The sequence below is a fragment of the Cyprinodon variegatus genome, unplaced genomic scaffold (genome assembly GCF_000732505.1).
Source record: "Cyprinodon variegatus isolate N-32 unplaced genomic scaffold, C_variegatus-1.0 Scaffold485, whole genome shotgun sequence".
NCBI classification, from domain to species: domain Eukaryota; kingdom Metazoa; phylum Chordata; class Actinopteri; order Cyprinodontiformes; family Cyprinodontidae; genus Cyprinodon; species Cyprinodon variegatus.
The window spans coordinates 405515-427095 of record NW_015150938.1 but is presented as its reverse complement, the minus strand read 5'-3'; the positions used below and the strand labels follow the sequence as shown (position 1 = coordinate 427095).

Here is a 21581-nt window from a genome sequence, read left to right as displayed (position 1 = left end):
AGTGGATGGAGTGACAGAATCTGGTCCAGCAGCTTTCCGGGGGTTCTGTTATCTGCAGAAGTAGTTAAATTTTAAAAAGTCATCAGGCCCAGGTGGTTTTAGCCTAAGTCCTAAAGGCCTTTGCAAAGCAGCTCTGTGAAATACTACAGTGCCTACTCAACTATATATATATATATATATACATCTTTAGCCTGAACAAGGAGATTGTTCTAACATTGTAGAAGACCGCCTGCCTTGTCCTAGAACCCAAAAAAATCCCCTCCACCAACAGTCCTTGTTTAAGATAGAGCTAGGGTCCTGACATTCAAAATTGTGAAGATCCTAGAGAGATTCCTGTTGGCCCACCTGGACAATCAAACAAGCAGCTACCAGGACCCGCCTGCAAGTTTGGAGTTGGAGTTGAAGATGCCATCATTCACATGCTTCAGTAAACCTAGTATCATTTAAACAAGGCAGACATCACTGAAAGGATTATGCGCTTTGATTTCTCAAGTGAATTTCATAGGATTAAGCATGATTTACTTGGTTAGAAACTCCAGATTTGGTTTAGGATCAAAAATCTGGTTTAAAGACTATCTGACAAACAGACAACAGTTTGAGAGACTTAAGGAGAGAAGGAGCCTATTGGTTCTTCCTGCATGGAGTTTGCATATTCTTCCTTATCCATGCATGTGTCCTCTCCGGGTACTCTGGCTTTCTCCCAAAGTGGAAAAACCGCAAAGGCTAGGTAAATTGGAGTCTCTAAATTGCCTGTAGGTGTGTGTGCCCATATTTTTGTTACCTTGTGGGGACCATTTCCCAGGAATATGCTCTTTTTGGGGACCTACAATAGCAGCCATTCCGAATGGCCCTTCCCAGTCAAATGCCAGCCGAATGGCAGCCAAATTCCAGTCAGTGGATTTACCCCCTCCTTCTCCTGGGCATGTGTATTTTTTTACTCTGACTCCACCCGCTTACTGAATTACAGGGTCTGACCAGGAGAAAGTGCTTCTCTTTAGATCTTAATGTCCACAGAAAGAATATTTTAGTAAAAAGATTGATGTTTAAAAAATAAATCTTAGGGGAACAGCCAAGGACCAGCCAAGGGCCCATCAAGATAAGTGTGGAAATTTGAATGGCTACTACTGTATAGGTGCTTATGGGGAACAACACCTGGTCCCAATGAGGAAAGGTTCTCTTCTTCGGGTGGGGATTAAGTTTAGGTCTAAGGTGTGAATTGAGTTTAGGTTAGGTTTAGGGTTAGACATGTATTGGTAATGTTAGGGTTAGGGTAAGGGTTATAGAATTAGAAAAATGTATTAGGCCATGTAAATGAGTGGAAATGCATTGAAGTCAATGAAATGTCCTCACAAGGATAGTGTGACACATCATTGTGTGAATGTGTGTATGGAAATGGTTGTCTGGTTGTCAATGGACTAGCGACCCGTCCAGAGTGTATAGTTTGCTGAAGATAAAGATAACTTCCCTATGAACCTGCCAGATAAGTGGCGGACGATTGATGGAGAATATGATGGATAACCCTCAGCATATTCCGCATTGTACTGTTTGACAACAACAACGTCCTCTGTCAAAAGCTTTTCCTGGAGCAGATCCTTCCTTCCAACATGTATTAACATACAACAGGTGTTGCAAAAAGACTTTGAGAATTACAACATCTAATTTCCCATTGAGATTAATTATGACTTTCAGACTTTGATTGAATGAATCATTGATTCCAAAAGCAGATAAGAAATACTCCAGTAGTGAGAATGATTTGGCCAGTAAGAAGGACCCAAGGTACATAGACATGAAAAGACCAACATGTGAAATGACCAACCTTTACTGTTGGGCTTTTACCTACTATAAAACAAGGTGATCTATTTGAATCAAACAAAGAGAAATCCTACAAGGGCTAGTGCCAGCCCAAGTAATTTTTACTGAAATTTTTAGCACGAAACTCTCACCAATTTTTTACTTGAGCTGGTCATTTTCTGTTTGCAAGTTGAAAAAATTGTGAGATTTTCTAATTATTGTGGTTTAATATAAGGACAGGGTTCAAATTTCTGCATTTGATTTAAACACTTAAGCAACCTGGTTACTAAATAAAAAGTACAATATTTTGCAAAACTCTATTTCAGTGAGTGAGTATTTCATCTGTTCCACTAAGCTGTGTGTACCAACATTTATTCTTATTTGCTTTGCAGCCATATTGGTTACTTAAGTTGGAGGAGAAGCTTGGTTATCTCTTTCCCAGCTGTTATTGTAGTTTTAGGGGATGTTCTTTCGTATGTCTCCTCAGAAAATCTGGTTTTTGGCTACAAAGCTCACACTATAAAACTGTTTGTACACAGGGTTTAGAAAAGTAAACAAAAGTAGTCCACTATGCCATTAGCAAAATAAACAGCAATAACCATAAAACAAAAAACAAAATTCTGGATATTATAGCATTAGAAAAATCAGATAAATTGGAAGGTCATTGACGGCGAACTTGGAGTGAACCTGATATTATTTGATGTTTGTAATGTAGCAGTCAGTCTGTTTAAAGTGATAATCTTCTGTTTATCAAAAATATCAACATTGAACCAGAATGCAGAAGACAAAAAATGATTAAGCAGGAAGACAGAAAGTTCCTGGATCCGTGCAGTGTCAACAAAATCTTCAAGCTGTTTACTCTGAAATGTCTATGCCTAGAATATGCAGATCTTGTAGACATGTCTACTCACTTGAAAAATTTGCAAAGACAGGGTTTTTAAATTTTCTTACTTGTTTTTGCCATTAATTTTTCTTGACACATTGGACATTGTCAAACCATTCTCAGCATAGCAAGGAGATATTTCCATGTTAAAATCCAAATTCTTCGATCATCCTCTCTTGCACCAACATTCAGAGCTACAATTGATAAGAATTACTTAAATAATAGTTTCCCACGTTCTACTGCTCAGGTTAACCCTCAGCAAGATGTGCTCAGCATCTGTAGGTGCCTAGCTGCATGGAATTGCATCCTTGGGTTACAATTTGTTAGAAGATGGAATATAGGCTCACCCAATAAATTGGTATACACTTGTCAGATAGAAATGATTTGACAACTGGGTTTAACTTTGTTTTATGCTTAATTTGCACTGCAAAATTGTAATCAAATTGAACAGATTAAATTACTGTACACTTGGTTAAAGTGCGTGTTTATTCACATGGCTGAATGTCTGTCGGTCATTAAATGGGTGCAGGAATCTATTTTTTCTGTTTTTTTTTGCTCTTTTACATAACATTCGCACAAAGAATCCAAGTATTTGTATAAGTAACACTTTGTTTCATGAAAGAAAAATCCTCACACTGTTGACTAATTACCTCAGATGAAAATACAGCATTCTCAACACTGCAACCTTCTCCTTATTTTATATAAAAACAACATGATTTTAAAATAAATATCCTTTACTGCTTTACATAGACACAAAAACATGTTAATAGTGTAGAGGACACAAAAATATCTTATAGAAATTCTGACTGATGGCGGTCAGAATGGAGATCCAATTTCATATTTGTGGTTGTATTGTGGTATCGTATACTTAGCTGCTAAAAATAGTACACCCATTCATACAGTAGACACACTCTCAAAAGTTAAAACCCTACATGGCACTCATCCCTGCAAAGGGGTTCAAATAGAGATGTCATTGGTAAGGCAGTCCACATAAAATTAATTAAGGGAATGTTAATATATTTTTGATTTTTTTTAAAACTTGTTTTATAGAAAAGCCTTGAGAGCCATGGTGAAAGTAGCCATCAGTGACCTTACACATATGAAAAAAAAAAAAAAAACGACAGCTACAAGTACATAACACAGCATACATAAATAGACCAAATTAAATATGTTTACAAGACTGAATACTGAAAAATAATCTATAACATTATAAATTATCTAGAATGAACAATGGCACGAAGGGATATCTATGTACATGTTCAGACAAGATGTCTAATCAATGATAGTGTGTTCAATAAAGAAAACTTTAACAATCTCCTCTTCTGCAAAGAAAACAAAAAAAAATAATTTAAAAACCACTCAGGATTTCTCAGTACATTGAGTGAGGCACAGTTCAAATGGAATCAATCTACAGTATATAGGATTTTTCAGTGGTTTTCTTGTAGAACATTGTAAAATATTAAATGCTATATCATCGACCAGTATCCCTTTGAAAGTATATGGCACCATCATTCCAGAGTCCCCCCCCTGAGCAGCGCAACATTGAAATGTGAAAGTCTGCAAGTCCTGCAATGTCCTCAGAGGGAAGCAATCTTGAGCAGAGACAGTTTTCCATCCGTTGTCCCATTTGTCCAGTCTTTTCATTCCATAAGCGTCAGCCAACGAAAGTCCAACCATCATATTAAAAAAGCAGAGCACACCCATGTCTTCTTCAGTCTCACCCACTGTTTTAGAAGTTAAATATATCTAGAGGTTTTGCTTGTTATGACTGACGTATAACCACAGTAGACTCAAATCCAGTGAAGTAATCGCATACAATGAATTGACAATTAGACATCATCTGCATCGAAAGCCTATTAGAAACGCAAAACCACATGACGGCTACTCCGCTTTTAGTCAAATGATGGGTTTTAGTTGTTTGTTTTTGTAGCAGCATAACAAATCTGTACTTTTTTTCTTTTGATATTATCTATATACACACAGATATACAGAGGGAGGAAACTTCAGTCTTTCTCTTTGTTCTGTCCATGCAGGGGGAATGCTTTCCACAGAAAAGAGCTTAGGGTATAAAGGTCAAAGTGCTGTGCTTTGAAATATCTTTAAAATGTTCCTTCATCTTGTACATCTGGTGCTGGCACCTCTCTCATCTCCTCGGCTTGTCACATCTGAATAGGAAGAGACAAAGGATAAAAAAGATTATGAGTAAAACCAATTACAGCACAGCATAGCTGTAGAACAATAACAGGAAGAAAAAAACTTTCACTAGAGTGTAACATGTGTACACAAAAATAACCCGAAAGTGAAAGTTGGCGATGCCTCACAAGCTTGCATCTCCTGCAGCTAAAATGCATTTTATAGCTGTAACAACTTGCTGAGCAGTTGCAACAGTTATTTTTTGGTTTTAAGCAATGGATGGAGCCTTTTGCATGTGGTAGGTCCCAGGACCTGACAATAACATATTTGGGAATAAAGGAATTGAAAATCACATTTTATGCATTTATATGATGCCAAGAATTTTCCTCATAATGGCATAATAGCTCATGAGAAAAAATAAACTGTAGCCCTGCAGATAATCCAATTTTGTTATATAGGTTAAGATTGACTTTAACCAACCAGAACAGTAACTAGTCATAACCAACGTGCCAGCTGCTGCCTGGCTATTTTCTGATCACAACTTAGCTCCCCGTCTTTTAAAATGAAGCTGTAATTTACCAATGGAATGCAATAACTTTCCAACTCTGTCAAATTAACTAATCCACAACACAAGCCAGACAAGCAAGACCTTATTTCAGATAGCATCCTACAATTTTTAGCACATCTCATTAACAGGTTAGCAATTTATATCAACTTTAGAACCAATTTGAATCTATTCCAAACAACACTAGAACTACAAGACATCAGATGTGAACACCCCATGTTGCTATGTGTGACCACAAAAACCATGACAATGACGTTATTTGATTTGAGGTCCTTAAATGTTTCTGTGAACATTCTGAAAAGCTGCATATTTAGTGCTCTGTCGCAGATTCAACCTTGTTATTTTTTTCATTTTCAGGTTTTGTCACTTCTTATCAAAAACTATTCAGAAATGTTACTCCCTTTGAGGTAGAAGACTTATAAAGATGATACAAGAAATATGAAGATGCAGAAAAGAAGATCCCATGCAACACACGAAGAATGATTTACTTTAATGTAAAGTCTAAAACCCCTTGTTAACACCAGGTGCAGTTGCAATGTATCTCTGTGACGGTTGGATGGATCCACTTTTGTGTGGATTAGTCCAACTTTGAATTAGTAGGATCTTTGCACGCAGTTACTTGCTGAAATACTTTTAAAAGTCAGAATTGGAAAAGGTATCTAAACTCTAGGGAAGTTTTAAAATTAAATCTTCCCGCAGACTTGAATAACTCTAGATTGGTGGAATTTAGCTGACATATCTAATCATCGATGCAAAGATTAAGTAGTTGGGAGCGTCCTCTTTTTGCTAACGTGACTGTGGGCGCTGTAATGGATTTTTCTCAGGCTGGAATGGTACTAAGTACCACCGGATGACAATAAGCCTCTTGTATGAGACCCTCTTGTGTCAATTAAAGGCAAACATATTTGCAAAGCTAGTAAGGAAGCCAATGTAGGTAAAGTTCTTGTAAATTGTGAAACACCATTAGGATTCATTTCTGTTCCACTTTTCTCTATTCCTTCCCTGCAGTCAGCCTATTATAAACAGGCAACTGACGCTTTATTTGGACAATTCCATCTATGGGCCCTTTTTAGCCGAATCCTCACTGATATAGGCCTTAGATGTGAATGTTGACCGCATATTACATGAAAACATTGATTACTTATTCTAAAATAAAAAGAAACACCAGAGAGGACAGATTGTTCAAATTACCTGCAGGAGTTTCAGCGGTAGAAAGCAAGGGGCAAGTTATTTCATATCCTAAAACAGAAATGTGATATTTAGCTTGAACTTATTCAACCTGCACAGTCTAGTGACCTCAATTCTATACTTCTGAAATGATTACTGGGCGTGATATGAAACCGCAAGATGGATGGTACAGATCACCGGAAATACGATGTAACTGCATCCAATGAAAACAAGGGGCGACAAGCCAAATAAAGTAGCTGCTTATAAGTTGCACAGCTGAATGTAAAGTTAGTTGGGTTATTAGAAAGCAATCTATGTTTTCTAGTTTGTTTTAAAGACAACTTGGAAAGGTTGACTTCAGCTAAAGCAGCAGCGCTTACTTGCAGGTCTTCTCGTTGAGCTCTAGCTGGCGTTCTTTACAGTATTCAACTGTGTGTTTGCAGGAGCACCGGCAGGTTGAAGGATCCTGCACAAACAAACGCTTTCTCCTCTCTGAGCAGTTATCACAACATGGTTCACAGACACTGGACAGACAGAGACAAAGACAGAGATGGGGAGGAAGAGGGAGAGGCAGATTATAACAGGGTATGGTTTCCACCTATGACAGGTCGCCCTAAGTTCAAGCACTTTTTATGCCCCAGTTGTTCCTTTAAGGTATTACCAGGAATCCCTGCATGTGATACTTGGGAATTATTGCTCACAGGTTCCCACAGAGCAAGCAAGAAAAAAAAAGCAAGCTTTAAAAGTAACACCTGACCTCCCATCCCTTCCACATTGAATGAACCATCACAAAAAAGTTTGGTTAGACATGCAGTGAGTGAAGCTCTAGACCACGTCATGCAAAACAGAATGACATAACAGCACTGAGCTGCAGGTTAATGACAGAACACTTCTTGCTCTCACTTTTCTGATAAAGAAGACTCAAGGGTCTGTTTTGTGCACCATTAAGAAAATGTTTCATTTTATTGAGTGAAATGGAAAACCGTGATTCCCACAGATAGACATGAGTTTCAAAACAGAGGCGGAAATAGGTTTAAATTACATTTCGGGATTAGACCCAGAAATTCCATTTTCATCAATATACAAATAACGAACGAACATACAGACAGAATATGTTCAAAAACATCTGCACGGAAGATACATGAGGTCATCTTTATATTAGTTTTTGAAAAAAAATATGAGTACTTTCACAGTCTCAGACACAAAAGTAGGTAAACAAAGAAACAAAAACAGTACTTGCTGAAGAAACTTAAGAAAAAAAAGGGGAAAAGTCAATAGATAGTAATCATTCATGTCTTCACATTACATAAATAGTACCAGCATAAAGCTGAGGACAACAAAGAGACTGTTTTATAAGATGAAAAGAACAGAGAGAGGCAAAGAGACACAGCAAAGAGGCACAGACTCAACACTGAAGACAGGACCATGATTACAGTCTTGCTGATCCCAGCACAGATAACAGAATAGTGTGGGCAGGTCTCCAAAGTCATGCTGGTGGATCTGTGATCTTTTCTAGGAAAAGGCCTGTGCTACAGCTAACATTTCAGATCAATTTATCCCAGCTTCTCCAATTATTTATCCAACCAATGGAAAAGTTGTTTGATCCTCCAATTTTGGCTGCTGAATCTGATCCCAATCATTGGTCCAGTCTTTTTCATAAATATGGGGTTGCGGGGGAATATACTTGCAAGCAATTTCACTGAGATTGGTTAGTGTTTTTTTAGATATTGAGATAGGTTATATGGCTTATCTTTAACAAGAATGGATATTGCAAACTCTTTATTGAGTGTTTTATATGTAAGTTTTTGTAAAAAACACATTAGCAATAGTACCTGGCCGACAGGCCAGCTCAGACAAATTTTTTAAGAATTATGGATAGCATGACTGACGAGACAAAGTTAGAACAGTACACGAAAGCGACATGCTAGTTGATATGGCTGTTGGCTCAATTAAATGGTATGAATTAAAAGGGGCAAAAAAGCTCCTCCCAAATTAGCTTAATTATGAGAAGCGCAACACTCAGGTGCAGGTAGGTGGAGAAGGCGGAGCTGACATACGCATCGTGAATTGTTTTGTCACGGTTTTTCTTTCGCTTTCTCTTTAGGCCTTTGCCTTTGCCTGTCCGGGGTTTTCTGCAAGAGAAAAAGGACAACAACCCAAAGAAATGTCTGAGAGACTGGCGATAAGTCAGTCCAACTTTTTTTTCCAACTTGTTTCATTAAGAGGAAAGATATATCCCAGTATGGATAACATGCTTTCCTTGATAATGGTAAAACATAAGACATACCCATGATTATCCACATCCCACAGATATTGAATAAGATATATAATCTGTGAGAGAATCATTTCATTGTCCAGCTTAGTTTCAAAAGCCTTTTTCCCAGGATGATTGGTCTTATAAAAACGTACAATGACTCGAGAGAGAGTGAAACCAATTAACAGTTGTGAGGCTTTGCCGTGGGCGGAAATTTACCGGATGAATCGAGGACAAAAGGCTTGGACTTCACCAAAACGACATCTTTCAACATATCTGGGTCAACTCTTTAGAGCTGATTCAAGTTGTTTCAGAAAGGAGCACAATGAGAACAAACAGAAGTGTGCTTATCAAGCGTACACAAGGGGCTGGACGCATAAACAATGTGTGAGCACAAAAATCATGGGTAGCCTTTGCTTCCCAACTTACTACAACTTGTAAAGGAAGAATGGGCAGTGAAAATATTCCCAACCTATTGATTACCACAAGTAAAAAGAAGAGTCTTAGCATTAACATTTAAATTTTTTTTTTTTTTTTTTAGAAGTTGCGTTCATTGATGTGTCCCAAAGACTTGTGATGCAAATGGTTATTTTTATTTGCAAATGATGGATTGTAGAATATACTTTTATTTATTGGTAAAGGTTGGAATATAACTAAGACTTTTTTTAGTATGTTTGAAAAAAAAAAAAAAAAGCATGGGCATGTGCATGCATTTCTACGCACCTAAAACCATTTGGTTAGTAATCCACACACAGTTTTATGCATCAAGCCCCTTGTGTTTCACAAGTGCTGGCTGGAGGTAGACAATTTTCATGTCAATTTATCAAACTGTGATAGGAAACCCTCTGATAATAATCAGCAGAACAATCAGATCCTTTCAAACACCCATATCCCTGAAAACACTGAGGTGCTGTGGATATTATTTTCCTCAGCTGGTTTGGTTTGGTCAATGCTTGTCTTTATTTAACTAGTATATATATATATATATATATATATGTATATATATATATGTATACTCACTATATGTGAGTCTTCACATTTATAATCAGCCAAGATGAAAATGTTCATTATTACTTGGTCTGTTCCTCAATTATGGTCCCTGAAGTCCGGGGTCCTGAACCTTTTAGATGTGCCTCTACTTCCACACCTAAATGTAATGGCTTAATTTCCTACTCATTATGCAGTGAAGTTCTCCAGATGTCTGCTAAAGATCTGATCTGATTTAAGGGTGTTAAAAGAACAGATATATCTAAAAGGTGCTTGTACCTCAAGGTGTGGAACTGAGGAACCCTGGGCTATACCATTCTGCATAAAGTGACAAATTAGCTCTTCCGAGGCTGCAAGAATCCAATTACACAGTATTTTTTCTTGTAGCTGTTGTTCTAATAAATGTAGTTATGGAGTTCTCTGAGGCTGTGGCAGAATACTTTATTTGTGTGGTGTCGTAAAACTTTTGTGCGATTTGTTGGGAATTTAAAACAAGCATGGTTACAAGTCAGAGGAAAGAATCTTGAGCTTGTTTCATACACCATGAAAAGTGAGAATATTGTTCTTTCTTTCATAGTTAAGAGGGCAGAATTATTTATCTTGTTCTCTCAACAGTGTCTGGGGGTGGGGGGTCCTCCCAACAGGTTTTAAACACAGATGGGCAGAACCTTTTTTTGCAGCATGTCATAGACCAGTTTTATGATGGAGCAGGATTTGAATGGCGGTTCTTATTGGTAAGAAGAGTGGAGATGATTTCCCCTTTTGTTTTTGGGTCACAAATGTCCTCCTTTATTTCAGGTGCAGAAATCTGTACAGTGATCTATTGTGTAATGGATAATACACCTTCCAGGTAATTTGAAGCATTTTGCTCTCCCCGTCAATCTGAAAAAGGCCTCTGTCTTGCCGTTACTGTTGCATTTTCTTTTTTGTGTTTGATGTAAGTTACAGTGGATGGGAGTTCTTTGCGAAGTATGAAAACTCTGGCAAAACAAACTTCTCTTGTTCTTTCCACCTTGAGAACGTCAACAAATTTCCCGCTTCTTGTGGAGCATGTAACAAGCTTTACACAGTGCCAGCTTAATTTGTGTTTTATGCATGGCCAGAGGGAGTATAGAGAATGACTTCTATTTCAGGGTTCCCACAGATTTTTCTCACATAACTTTTTCCATGCTCAGTTGAAAAATACAATCAATCACTTTTCAAAGCCTTTCAAAATTGCACAAGAACCTTAGTTTTCACAGCTTTGTGAAGTTTTGCAAAAGAGGCTGACATCTTTTAGACAAAAATAGCATATACTAGCTCAATTAGAGCCCTGCAACAAACAAACAAATGCTATATCTCTTTTCGGCAAAAAAAACCCAAAATGCAGTTCTGTGCAAATATCAATTTGATACAGAATTGAGTATTTCTGTATTTTGACACTGCTTCATTGGCACAGACAAGATTCTTGTAAAATTTCTCCATGCTTTTGATTTTGTTCTGCTTATCAATCCCATACAGAATGGAAAAGTAGAATTTTTGTGAGGAAAATTAAATGCCTGCCACAAGGACGTGAAGCCATGCTCACGACACAGTGAGAATCCGCTACGTGACAGTATTAGCATGGTAATGTTTGGCAGCTTTCTATTCAACAAGTTTAGCCTTGTAGTTAGTATTCAGACAGTTGCTAATTGGTGTTACTGAGGCCAGGCTGGAATGCTGTTTAATCATCAATCAAAGCAATCCTTGTTGATGAGGAGCTTTCAAAGGAGCTTGGGGGATCGATTCATTACAATGCATCTTCTGCTCATCAATATGTGTCCTAGATTCATCTCTTTCATCAGGTTTTATTTCACAATAAACAGTGACCGTGAAATTCACTGAGACAGTAGAGGAATAGTAAAGTCTAACAAAAAACAAGAATTTTATCCACAAATGACTAATGTAATCACAACCAATAACTGAAAGAAATGTCTGGAAAAGGTAAAGAGCTGTTTGGCAAAGCAAAGAAACAAATAATTCAATAATCTCAAAAGCCTTACTGCCAGCAAAACCCCAAATTATGTTTTAACTTTTCAAAGGCAACACTATCCATTTGAACCAGGGGTTAATATAAAGAGTCCGGAAGTCTGTAGTCAGGCCAGATGAGGAACAGGATAGTAAATATGTCACTAACTGATCAACAGAACAGGATATGTGCAGTTGTCTCATATCACAGTTGGACGTTGACAGTTAACTAATTTCCCAACATAAGCAAGATGAGTCATCCTGATAGACTCTGGGACCTCTGCAGAGGTTAGCAGGAGGCGATAAAACTAGAATGAACATTTGAAAACGTCAGAAGCAGAGGTTGAATGACCCCCAGCATCATCACTTTGTCGACATACGCCACCAATGCCAGAATTGTAAACAGTTGAGACAAGGTTAAAGAGAAGGTCTCAAAGCTGCGCCTTATCTATATGACAGACGACCTGACATAAAAACCAAAATACGGCTGACACCAACAGCTGCACGATGGAAAAATATTAACGAGAACCCGCAGTGGAAGGATTAAAGAGCCTTGATGACCGTTAAAACAGCGACTGGTGTGGCATGGGATGGGGAGGATCACTAAAGCTCGGACCGTGAACCAAACAGCTTAACAGCACTTCAAAAACACTTATCTGTATCAGAGCAATTAGAAGCGGGAGTAACAGAAGTTAAGAGGGATGTAAACAGGTTGAGGCTAAAGGGGAGGATTGTAAAATATATGATAGAAAAGCAAGAAAGAGGTGTTGAGAAAGGGCAATGGCCTCATCAAGGCAGTCATTCACCTGGTGATTTAGTCTGCATTCCCAGCAATTATCAACTAACCACAGCATGCTAATCCCTGATAATCCCATGTATCTCATCCAATGGGAGTATAAAATTATGGTTATGGAGTGTTGTGTGTTTGTATCTGACATTTTAATAATATTAAAAAATTAACAGGCAGGAAAAATTAAAAGGCAGATCAATTGAAAGTTTATAGTTCTGTCGATAATACAGATATTTAAAGAGAGAGAACTTGCAATGCAATAAGAAATATTAATTTCCCAACCCCTCCCTTAATATATCCCAATTTCCATTTATAGCAAAGTGCAGTACTCACTTTTCTTTCTTTTCTCTGAATTCTGGCTTTACCCTAAAAAGAAGAAACAACAACAAAAAAAATATTAGGTCACAATAAGTTTCTTGTTCAGTGGGTAAACAGATGCATATCAAAGGCCATGGGCTGATTTTTCTTTTTTAGCAGCGGTTGACGCACTTTAATCTTCTCAAATCATGTTACATCACTGCCATGACATTTGCAAGAAATGGTGCTAAAGCTAGCTCTCAAATACTTAGCTTGGTAAATGAAACAAAGTTGGGAAATAAAGCAGATCACTGTCGACACAGGCACACGTGGGGTTGTGTTGTTTGATGGATACACACATACAAACACGTCCGCAATTGAGAGCTAAGAAGTTTGTTTCACTTTTTGTTCATGTGACAGCTCTTGCCGATAAGAGAGTGTGGAGCAATAACTCTGCTGGCAACCTCGCCGGGCAGCACTCTGCCAATAAAGTTAGGAAACAGTGTTTCCCTCGAGATGGTCTCGCACTCATGGCCAACTTTTGGCTTGACAAACTTTTGCAAGATTCCTGTTAGACAGAGGGTATCTCATTATTGTGTCTGGAAGCCTTACCAAGGCCAGTGTTTTATTTTGCAGGAACCAACTGATATGCAGTTGCACTGAAATTTACCAGGTTCTCATTTTGGCCTTGGAACATCTCTTTATTGTGTTTAAAGGAACTTGGCCGAGTCGTTGAAGACTTATAACGTTGATAAGATGGAAAAGACTCTATTAAAACCTGAAATGTGACACCTACTGTTAAGAAGAAATACTTAATCTATGAAACGTTGGAGCACTTCCGAAAGGCATGAAATACCATTAGGAATACTTTTAAATAAAATAAACATTTTCTTAAGGGCTATAGAAGTCATGACTTTGTCAATGCAATAAGGATGATCAATAACACATGAAGACTTCACTTTTTTATCTGCTGGTGTTTTTGGATTTTTATAGCATTAGAACAATGATTATAATAAAAGTTCTGGTATGTCCTCCTCCTCTATAGGGGATGGATTTGATTGCCTGCTAAGGTAAAGATTCAACAGAAGCATTAATGATTAGGGTTTGTTCTCATGCACCAATTTTTGAGACTGATGCCATCTTTTATCCATCCATCCATTTTCTTTCACGCTTTATCCCAGCTGGGTTTGCGGTGGTGCTGGTGCCTATCTCCAGCTGTCTATGGGTGAGAGGCGGGGTACACCCAGACAGGTCACCAGTCCATCGCAGGGCAACGCAGTGTTTTAGTTTTCTTTTAAATCTAACCGCTAATTATTTTGTTTTGTTTGTTTTTTGTAAGAACTATAACACAAACAAGAGGTGCTAACCTTGGATAGAGGTGGCCTTTTTGCATCCAACAGCAAATAAAGAATTTTTAGCTTCCTTCACTTGCTGATTTACTAACAAAAAACAAAAAGAGTGCATCCATTTCAGTAACGTCAGTTTGTGCTAAAAATTCTTAGTTTTGATGCACTTGATTAACAGGAATGAAAAAAAAATTAAGTTGGCTTAAAGGAAATCCGCCAACTACAATCTCTCATTGAATGCTTCGTGCAATGCTGGCTGAAAATCATTTAAATTCATTAAAAAGAAATCCATGTCTGTAACCAATTGGAGCCTCTAAATCTCCATGGTAGGGCTTTACATTAAAGGCTAGTTATAGTAATAATTCTTAGGAACAAATCAACGTCAGACTCCAGTTTCAACTAACTATGCAAACACGAGGCGTAAAGCAACCATTGGGTAATTCATCTCGAACCTTGGTCAGCAAAATAAAGTACCCGATTTGTTTGTTTTCTTTTCAAATGTCTCTGTAATGTGGGAGGAGGAGGCATGTCCCCTCTGAGCTGCTATGTCATAACTCAAACCCCTACTAACATTATAATCAGAATGTGGAAAAAAAGAGATTTTAATAGTAAACAGCAGAAGTCTGAGGAGAGAAGAGAGCTGTCAATGATTAGTACAGTTACAGCTTTCACTAGTTTAGATGACAATGTTTGTTGCAGTTTTAGACACAGCTATATTTGATTTTTCAGGTCTGAACATTTTTTTTTCTCACAGAGCTAAGCACATACAATAAATTAGTCACATTAGATAAGCTGGAAAGTCTTATTAATGATCTTCTGTATAATGGTCACATGAACATTTAAGATAAGATGGTCGGTCATGTTTGTTTCTAATTGCAATAGATCAAATGATGCAGTTTTTGCCTGATGATCAAGCTCCTGGTTATGTCATCTGTAAATTTCACTCATTTTTTATTGTTGGACTAGATGTGCATACTCTAACTCTATCTAACTCAGGAAGTGATCCAAAAAGGAATTCGTAGATATCAAATATTACAGTGATCTCAGCAGGGGGCACTGCATGCTTCCAGGTAGAACCTGTTAAATGCTACAGAGCTACAGCTATGCTCTGGAATGATGATAAATTCACAATGTGTTTGAACCTGCTCAGGGCTTTTCTTTAAAAATGCCCAGCCATGTGGAAGAAGCCAAGATAAGATATAAATCTGCATGATTAGCATCTATTGAATGTGTCAGAGGGCGAGCTGCAAACAATAACTTCATATGCTACGTCTGGCCGACCTCGGCTTCGCTGCACAATGGTGCTGTAATTTGCTTTTAGCAATGTTTTGTGTATGTGCATGGGTGTGTGTGTGTTTTTCGAAGTTTCTTACCTACACTCACATGCGCTGTGTTCTGTAAAACTCATGAAAACATCATTTTGTTGCCTTAGAGGTTTTGATCTTTTAATCTGTAAAACAAGAAGGGAGATTTTCGTTAGTCAGGAGCTACAGTGTGTACTTCACACTTTAGCTTTTTATATTTACATTTCATCATGTTGAAACAATAATCAGTTATATATTTACTGATTCTCTTCTAACTTTGAAAGACCAGCACTTAGAAACACTCAAAAAAGCTGAACAAACGCTATTTTGATTGTCTCAGAATCTCAGACCCCTACATAAAATCTCCTAATGTGTAAAATGAGTCCATCTTTGAGTACTTTAGCATTAACACAGCGGATCTGTTGAGTTGATGCCTTAGTGTGGGGACATAGATGCTGGTAGAGACATACCTACAACATTTGCAGCATTATATTGACCCAGAGGGGATAGTTGAAGAGGTATAAACACTTAATAATAATTCTGACTCCAATTTTAAATTACTATCAATGCTGGTAATGAGGGAGAAAATGTGAGGTTCTCTCCACATACATGGATATTAGAGGAACGCTTTGGATTATTTTAAAATTTAAAGTTATCAGTTAAGTAACATTGCCTTTGGTAGAAACATGTCTGATTTTGCTATTAAATAGAATCGATCTGAAAATGTTGATATATGTCTGATGCAGCGTCATATTAGCAACTATCGATCATCTACACTTTCACAATTAGGCTTCGATTTGTTTGTTGTTTAGCCAAGCATCTGCATTGCAATGCATAAGCTGCTGTGGGCAGCAACAGTCACCCTCATGAACACATAAGGAAATGAATTAACTTTGGGATTTTTGTGCCATCAATTACGCAATGGCATCAAAGCTGGTGCTTTCCTGGTCTTGTAGTTGTTTGACCCATGATCAGCTGATAAGGTAGGGCTGATACAGATGGTGGCTTTAGCCAACATTAGCACAGTAACAGACTGAAAATGGCGACTAACTTAGTCTTAAACATTCTTTCCTAAAAGTGCAGGTCTATAGCCACTGCCGCCTTCTGTACAACACATTATACTAGTTTCAGAGTGAATTGCTTTGATTTGGTCAAATCAGAAGGTCTGTCTGGCTTGTTGCTAGCATAATCTATGAACTTTTTTACAAATTGTCGTTAAGGATAAGGGTATTGTTACTAATAACATTAGCAACAAAAGCTTGTTCAAAGAAATCCTGAACCATCCTTTTTAAAAGGAGGCTCTGTAGATCAGAACAGGGAGGTGCAAATATTATCACACGGTAGGAAAACAGATTTAAAAACATAGGATTCTTTTCAAAAGATTAATTCTGATATATTTTGTTTAGTAAACATTTTATGGGATAATAAAGAAAAACAAACTGATGGAAAAATTCAGCTTTCTTTGCATGATGCTTAAGAACCCTTCTAGCCTAACACACATGGACATAGCAAAGGGTGGATTTAAAATACCAAGCTTTGTTGGGTAAAAAAACAAAACAAACTAAAAATGTTAAACATGTCAGTGTTAATGTTGTTCATAAGGTTGCTGACCTCCATTGTGACATTACGAGTTTCTGTCGGGAAGCACTGCATCTTCTCGTCGAGGCAGCAGCCGGCGCAGCGCTTTAGTACCACGCAGGATGGGATAAAGATGTGCTCCACCTCATCCGGGTACTCCTGCAAGATATCCACCAGCACCTCCCGGGGCTGACACGAACTCTTGTTGATAACCTCCAACAAAGGGATCACTGTGGAGACAAAGGCAAAGGGACCAGAGTTATAAACTTGGACACACACATCTGGATAAAAGCTAAATAAAATGCAGGCATGTGTGAATTGGAATGGTTTTAAATCATATTTGTCTACTTAAAAGTACCTGGTTTATATAAGAAAACACCAACTGCTCCACTTTACGAGCGCTTACATAATTTGTCATAAACATTAACAAGTATATGAGTTCAACACAAACCTAGGCATAATTTTTTTTTACAGTTCTCCTCTATCATTTACATGCTGCAGAGCCTTCAGTCTACCCCCCACCCTCCTTGTGGTCTTTGCAGGAGTCCTGCTCTTGTGAAAGATATTAGGACATGGACTGACAACACCTCTGAAACATTGCAGAGGCCATAACCAAGCCTGAATTAACTCAGAGGCCACTGGCCCTCTGGGAAACTAAATCAACCATTTTGTGCCTGAGCAATATCATGAAGCCTGGCTTATGATTGTTCAAATTAGATTTGTCAATGCTGGGATTGTGCAAAAAGATTTTTTTCCGGGGCCAAGAGGGTGACATTCCTTTCTACAAAAGACTCTGGTGACCATAAAATTTCACCAGGTTAACCTCAAGAGGGATTGGATGCTGCAAATTCAGTTTAGAGGCTAGATTTTGCCTTTGTAAAAATAAAAAGCTGAATCTGAAGAAAAACTTATCAGGGAACTAAAGGATTAGCGTCCATTGGTCTTCCACTAGGGGGCGATAATTTCCTGTTTAATGTCAAGGTGAAATTCAAACCAGCCCTCCCAACTGTTGGCTACAAGCCAAGCAGGGAGCCCAGCACAGACTGTATTCCCACGGTGCCCTGTGGGACACCTACCGTCATGTGGACCTCTCTCTGTTTCCCTCGGTATGTGGGCACTCTGTAAGGAGGGAAGAAGAAAGATTGCCGTTAGGTACAGTAGATTGAGTTAGACATCAGAAAGAAAAACAGCCTGCTATTGCCCTTTACTAATCCTGTCATTCAAAAAAAAATCTGTTTGCATTTTGACATTTCTGGTGAACATTGCTGAAAAATAAAACCACCAAGGACAATATTGTGGACAAGTCCTGGTTTCAGTAACTAAGAAGGTAGTAAACTTATCTTTTACATATGAAACAGCATACAGACAGATATTACTTTAACATGCCCTTTAATCACTGGAAATCAGTTCTTGTCTTTATCTAGTCTGGAAATAGCCTTCTTAGAAGTGCTCAGCAGAGCCAGCCCAAGGTATAAGTGAACTATGCTGTAGGTTAGCGACCCTGTCATAAAAGCACTTATTCCACCTCTAACTTAAACATGTGCTTACATTTGCTCTTAAATTTGATCTAAAGGCTCCAGAATTAAGAATAATTAAAAAAGAACATATACATTCAGGTACAATAAACAATACATGCAAATGTACTCTAGGTGCAAATATACTAAGCAATATATTGCAACCATTCAAGTTACAGGCATTCTGTTATAGTTGATTTAACTAGATTAGACCAGAAACTAAGCGAATTAAGAGCACAACAGGCACACAATCAAGCCTAGAAAATGTACTATTGATATAAATGGCCATGTGTTGGGTTTGGACTAACTGGAAAAGACTAAGGCCCAGTTCTTAAAACAATTCAGTACCAGCCTTGAACCAACTGCACTTTTAACACAATCTAGTTTAAAGTAGATTGAAAGTCAGATAACCCTATCATTGCCTATTCAGCTCAATTTTACACTTGAATGGCATTTCCTAATAAATTATTATATTGTGGTAGAATTTACTGTTTTTATGACTGATAGGAAGTTAATCCCCCTCAACTACGTGGCAAAACTTCATAAACTTTGGAACCACTGCGTTGGTTTGGTTTCCAGTTTCCAAACCTCCAACCACCTTATAATAACCTTTGCCATTAAAATGCATGGGAAATGTCTGCCTGCTCTTCATTGGGTGTAGCTGTCACCACAACAGAGGGGCCACCGCATTTTTCTTCTGGCAACTTTCTATGTGTTCGTTATGCGTACGGTCTTGTCACCTAATACACACCCTTTTTTTTGACACCCCCCTCTCGATCACATAGAAAACGCGCGCTCTCATCTCGCGCAATACCTCGCCAACATTGCACGAGACGCTGCTCCTGTTCAACCGGCATGCGCTCAATGAGACTCAATTCATTAATGAAAAGTTTAGAGAAAAAAAGGGGGGGAAACGGCTTGTGTGCATTCAGGCCCCACCCCCTTTCTGGTGGCGTGAGAGGGTCCAACCTTATGGGCTGAGAGAGAAAGAGACAGAGTCCCCCCCCACCGTCACCCCAAATCCAACATCATCCACCCCCATAAAAACACAGATATGAGTGTCAAGCTGCGAACACGCACAATTTAACCGGGCTATGATGAATAAGCAGATCGACAATCTGTTTGGTGGATCAAGCTCTCTACAATAATCTGGAGCAAAATTGGAAATAAGGTGATAAAAAAAAAGAAATGAGGAGAATTAAAGGGAAATAATGCTTTTAAGTCCAATCAAGGCGCAGAAAAATGCACTCCCCCCACTCCTCTTCACTCTACTTTCACCTTGAAACATTTTGATCTTCTGTTTAATGATTATATATGAACCTATTTCCCCTTTTTTTTTTCTTTCTTTCTTTCTTTCTTTCTTTCTTTCTTTCTTTTTTTTTTTTTTTAACAAAACCCGATTTTGCCTCCGAGCCACCGGGAGTGAACCTGCCCCTGATTCACAGAAAAGAGCCGCTGCGCCTTTAAAGCGAAATCTTATCTCCAATGTGGTTCCAGTGCAGGCCTACTTTCTACCCTCACGTCAAACTCCACAACCCAATCTTTTAAAAAAAATCACCTACTCCTTATTTGGATTAGAAATCACACAAAAAAGACGAAAAAGACAAAACAAAGAAAACCACCCGAGATCAATCCTTGTCCGCTTTGCGTAATGACTGTTTAAAGGAGCCTCTAAACATTTCAGCTTGTTTAAACACGATCTGTGACCTAGACAGACGAAAGTCACGGACAGCTTTCCATATTAATGACCAGTGACAATCAGGCTACATTTATATTTTCCTTTTGCTTTTAGGTTCTGATTTTCACACAGAGGGAAAAGGACAAACTCACCTTGACAGCTGACAGTGTCAAAAATAATAGTGTCAAACTGTCAATAAAGTTCATGGTGTTTGAAATCCAGTCCAATATAAAGCAAGGGCTGAGCGACGGGTTCCAAAACTTTAAATAGCCGATGCGGCTATTTGTTCTTCAGCAAAAACTTTCTTTAAAAATATATATATAATAATAATAGAAATAAAAAAAAGAAACAGAACAAGTGATAACTTCTCAGAAAACAGGGTTCGGGGGGAGTAAATCCATTGCTGGTCCCAATATGAGTGTACACACAATCCTTTTTCCTTTAAAAATGCTCCCTTCTCTTTTCAACTGTTGCCAATGATTTTCAAGATATCCAGAAACGCGAGAATCCAAGAAGCGCAACGTCTCACATCGTTCAACAGCAGATCCTTATTTTCACGCCACATTGGACGAATAATCCCATGCTTGTGAGCCAGTCGCCGCAAAAGGTCTGCCCATTTGAAACTTGCAGCCTGCTCCTATATGTGTAACTTGAAGCCTTGGAGCCGCTTGACGTTCACCGTGGGATATAGAAAATAAAATAAAAAAAAAGAAAGAAAAAGATGAGATCTGTGATTGGAAATTTTCCCAGGTACAGAAAACAAAAGTAAAAGTTAGTGAAATTGCTTCGGGTGTTTTATCCCGGTGTCATTGCCTTACAGTGAGCCAGCCGGGGCAAACAGCGTGTTGTCCCCTCTCTCGATTTCACCGTTCTGTGACTGAGCAGCGCCTGGGCACCCGTATGATTGGAGGAGGTTCCTGGGTGGGTGGTGTCTAGCTCTCCCTGCTTTTACTTAAAGGCTTCTAACGCGTCATAGTATCACAAGCAAAAGATATTTTAAAACTGATGCGCTTAGATGTTTGGCTCTATTTTCTTTTACTCATTATCTGTGAGTGACCCAAGTTTTAAGGTTATGACATTATCAACATTAAGGCTTAATTCAAAGAGTCAATCATCAATTAATTACATCTATTCTTCTTGCTTGATCCTTCTATTTCATGTGACTATAATAAAAGTGAGAGGTGGTCTGCTACCTGTAATCCTCATAAGTTAAACACCTATAAAAATCCAATGTCCAAACATTTCCAGAGAGATTGACTATGATATAAAAGTTCATAAGTGTTAAAAAAAAATACATGTTAATAGTGG

At 38.2% G+C, this 21581-nt stretch overlaps 1 protein-coding gene across 4 annotated transcripts; it reads right to left on the bottom strand.

The window, feature by feature from the left end:
• Nucleotides 1-3709: 3709 nt before the first annotated feature.
• vegfa (vascular endothelial growth factor A) lies at nt 3710-21370 on the bottom strand. 4 transcript variants are annotated; one of them, XM_015390110.1, is made up of 9 exons: nt 20426-21370; nt 18158-18200; nt 17115-17311; nt 15573-15649; nt 12890-12922; nt 8597-8671; nt 6920-7063; nt 6564-6611; nt 3710-4839 (listed from the first exon to the last, which is right to left on the bottom strand). In XM_015390110.1, exons 1-8 carry the CDS (start codon nt 20477-20479, stop codon nt 6605-6607), a joined length of 630 nt encoding a protein of 209 aa, XP_015245596.1. In that variant the 5' UTR covers nt 20480-21370; the 3' UTR covers nt 3710-4839; nt 6564-6604. The 4 variants fall into 4 exon arrangements, with proteins under 4 accessions (XP_015245596.1, XP_015245595.1, XP_015245597.1 ...); XM_015390109.1 differs by lacking the exon at nt 6564-6611 and having other exon boundaries at nt 20426-21360; XM_015390111.1 differs by lacking the exons at nt 6564-6611; nt 8597-8671 and having other exon boundaries at nt 20426-21171.
• Nucleotides 21371-21581: the final 211 nt, after the last annotated feature.

Bases quoted from the DNA above. Each gene is read 5' to 3' on its own strand.
- vegfa (XM_015390109.1), bottom strand. From the start codon at position 20,479: ATGAACTTTATTGACAGTTTGACACTATTATTTTTGACACTGTCAGCT. The intron at 18,201-20,425 runs GTGAGTTTGTCC...CCCTCCTTACAG, and splicing joins TGACACTGTCAGCTGTCAAG to AGTGCCCACATACCGAGGGA. The intron at 4,840-6,919 runs GTAAGCGCTGCT...CTTCCTATTCAG, and splicing joins CTCAACGAGAAGACCTGCAA to ATGTGACAAGCCGAGGAGAT.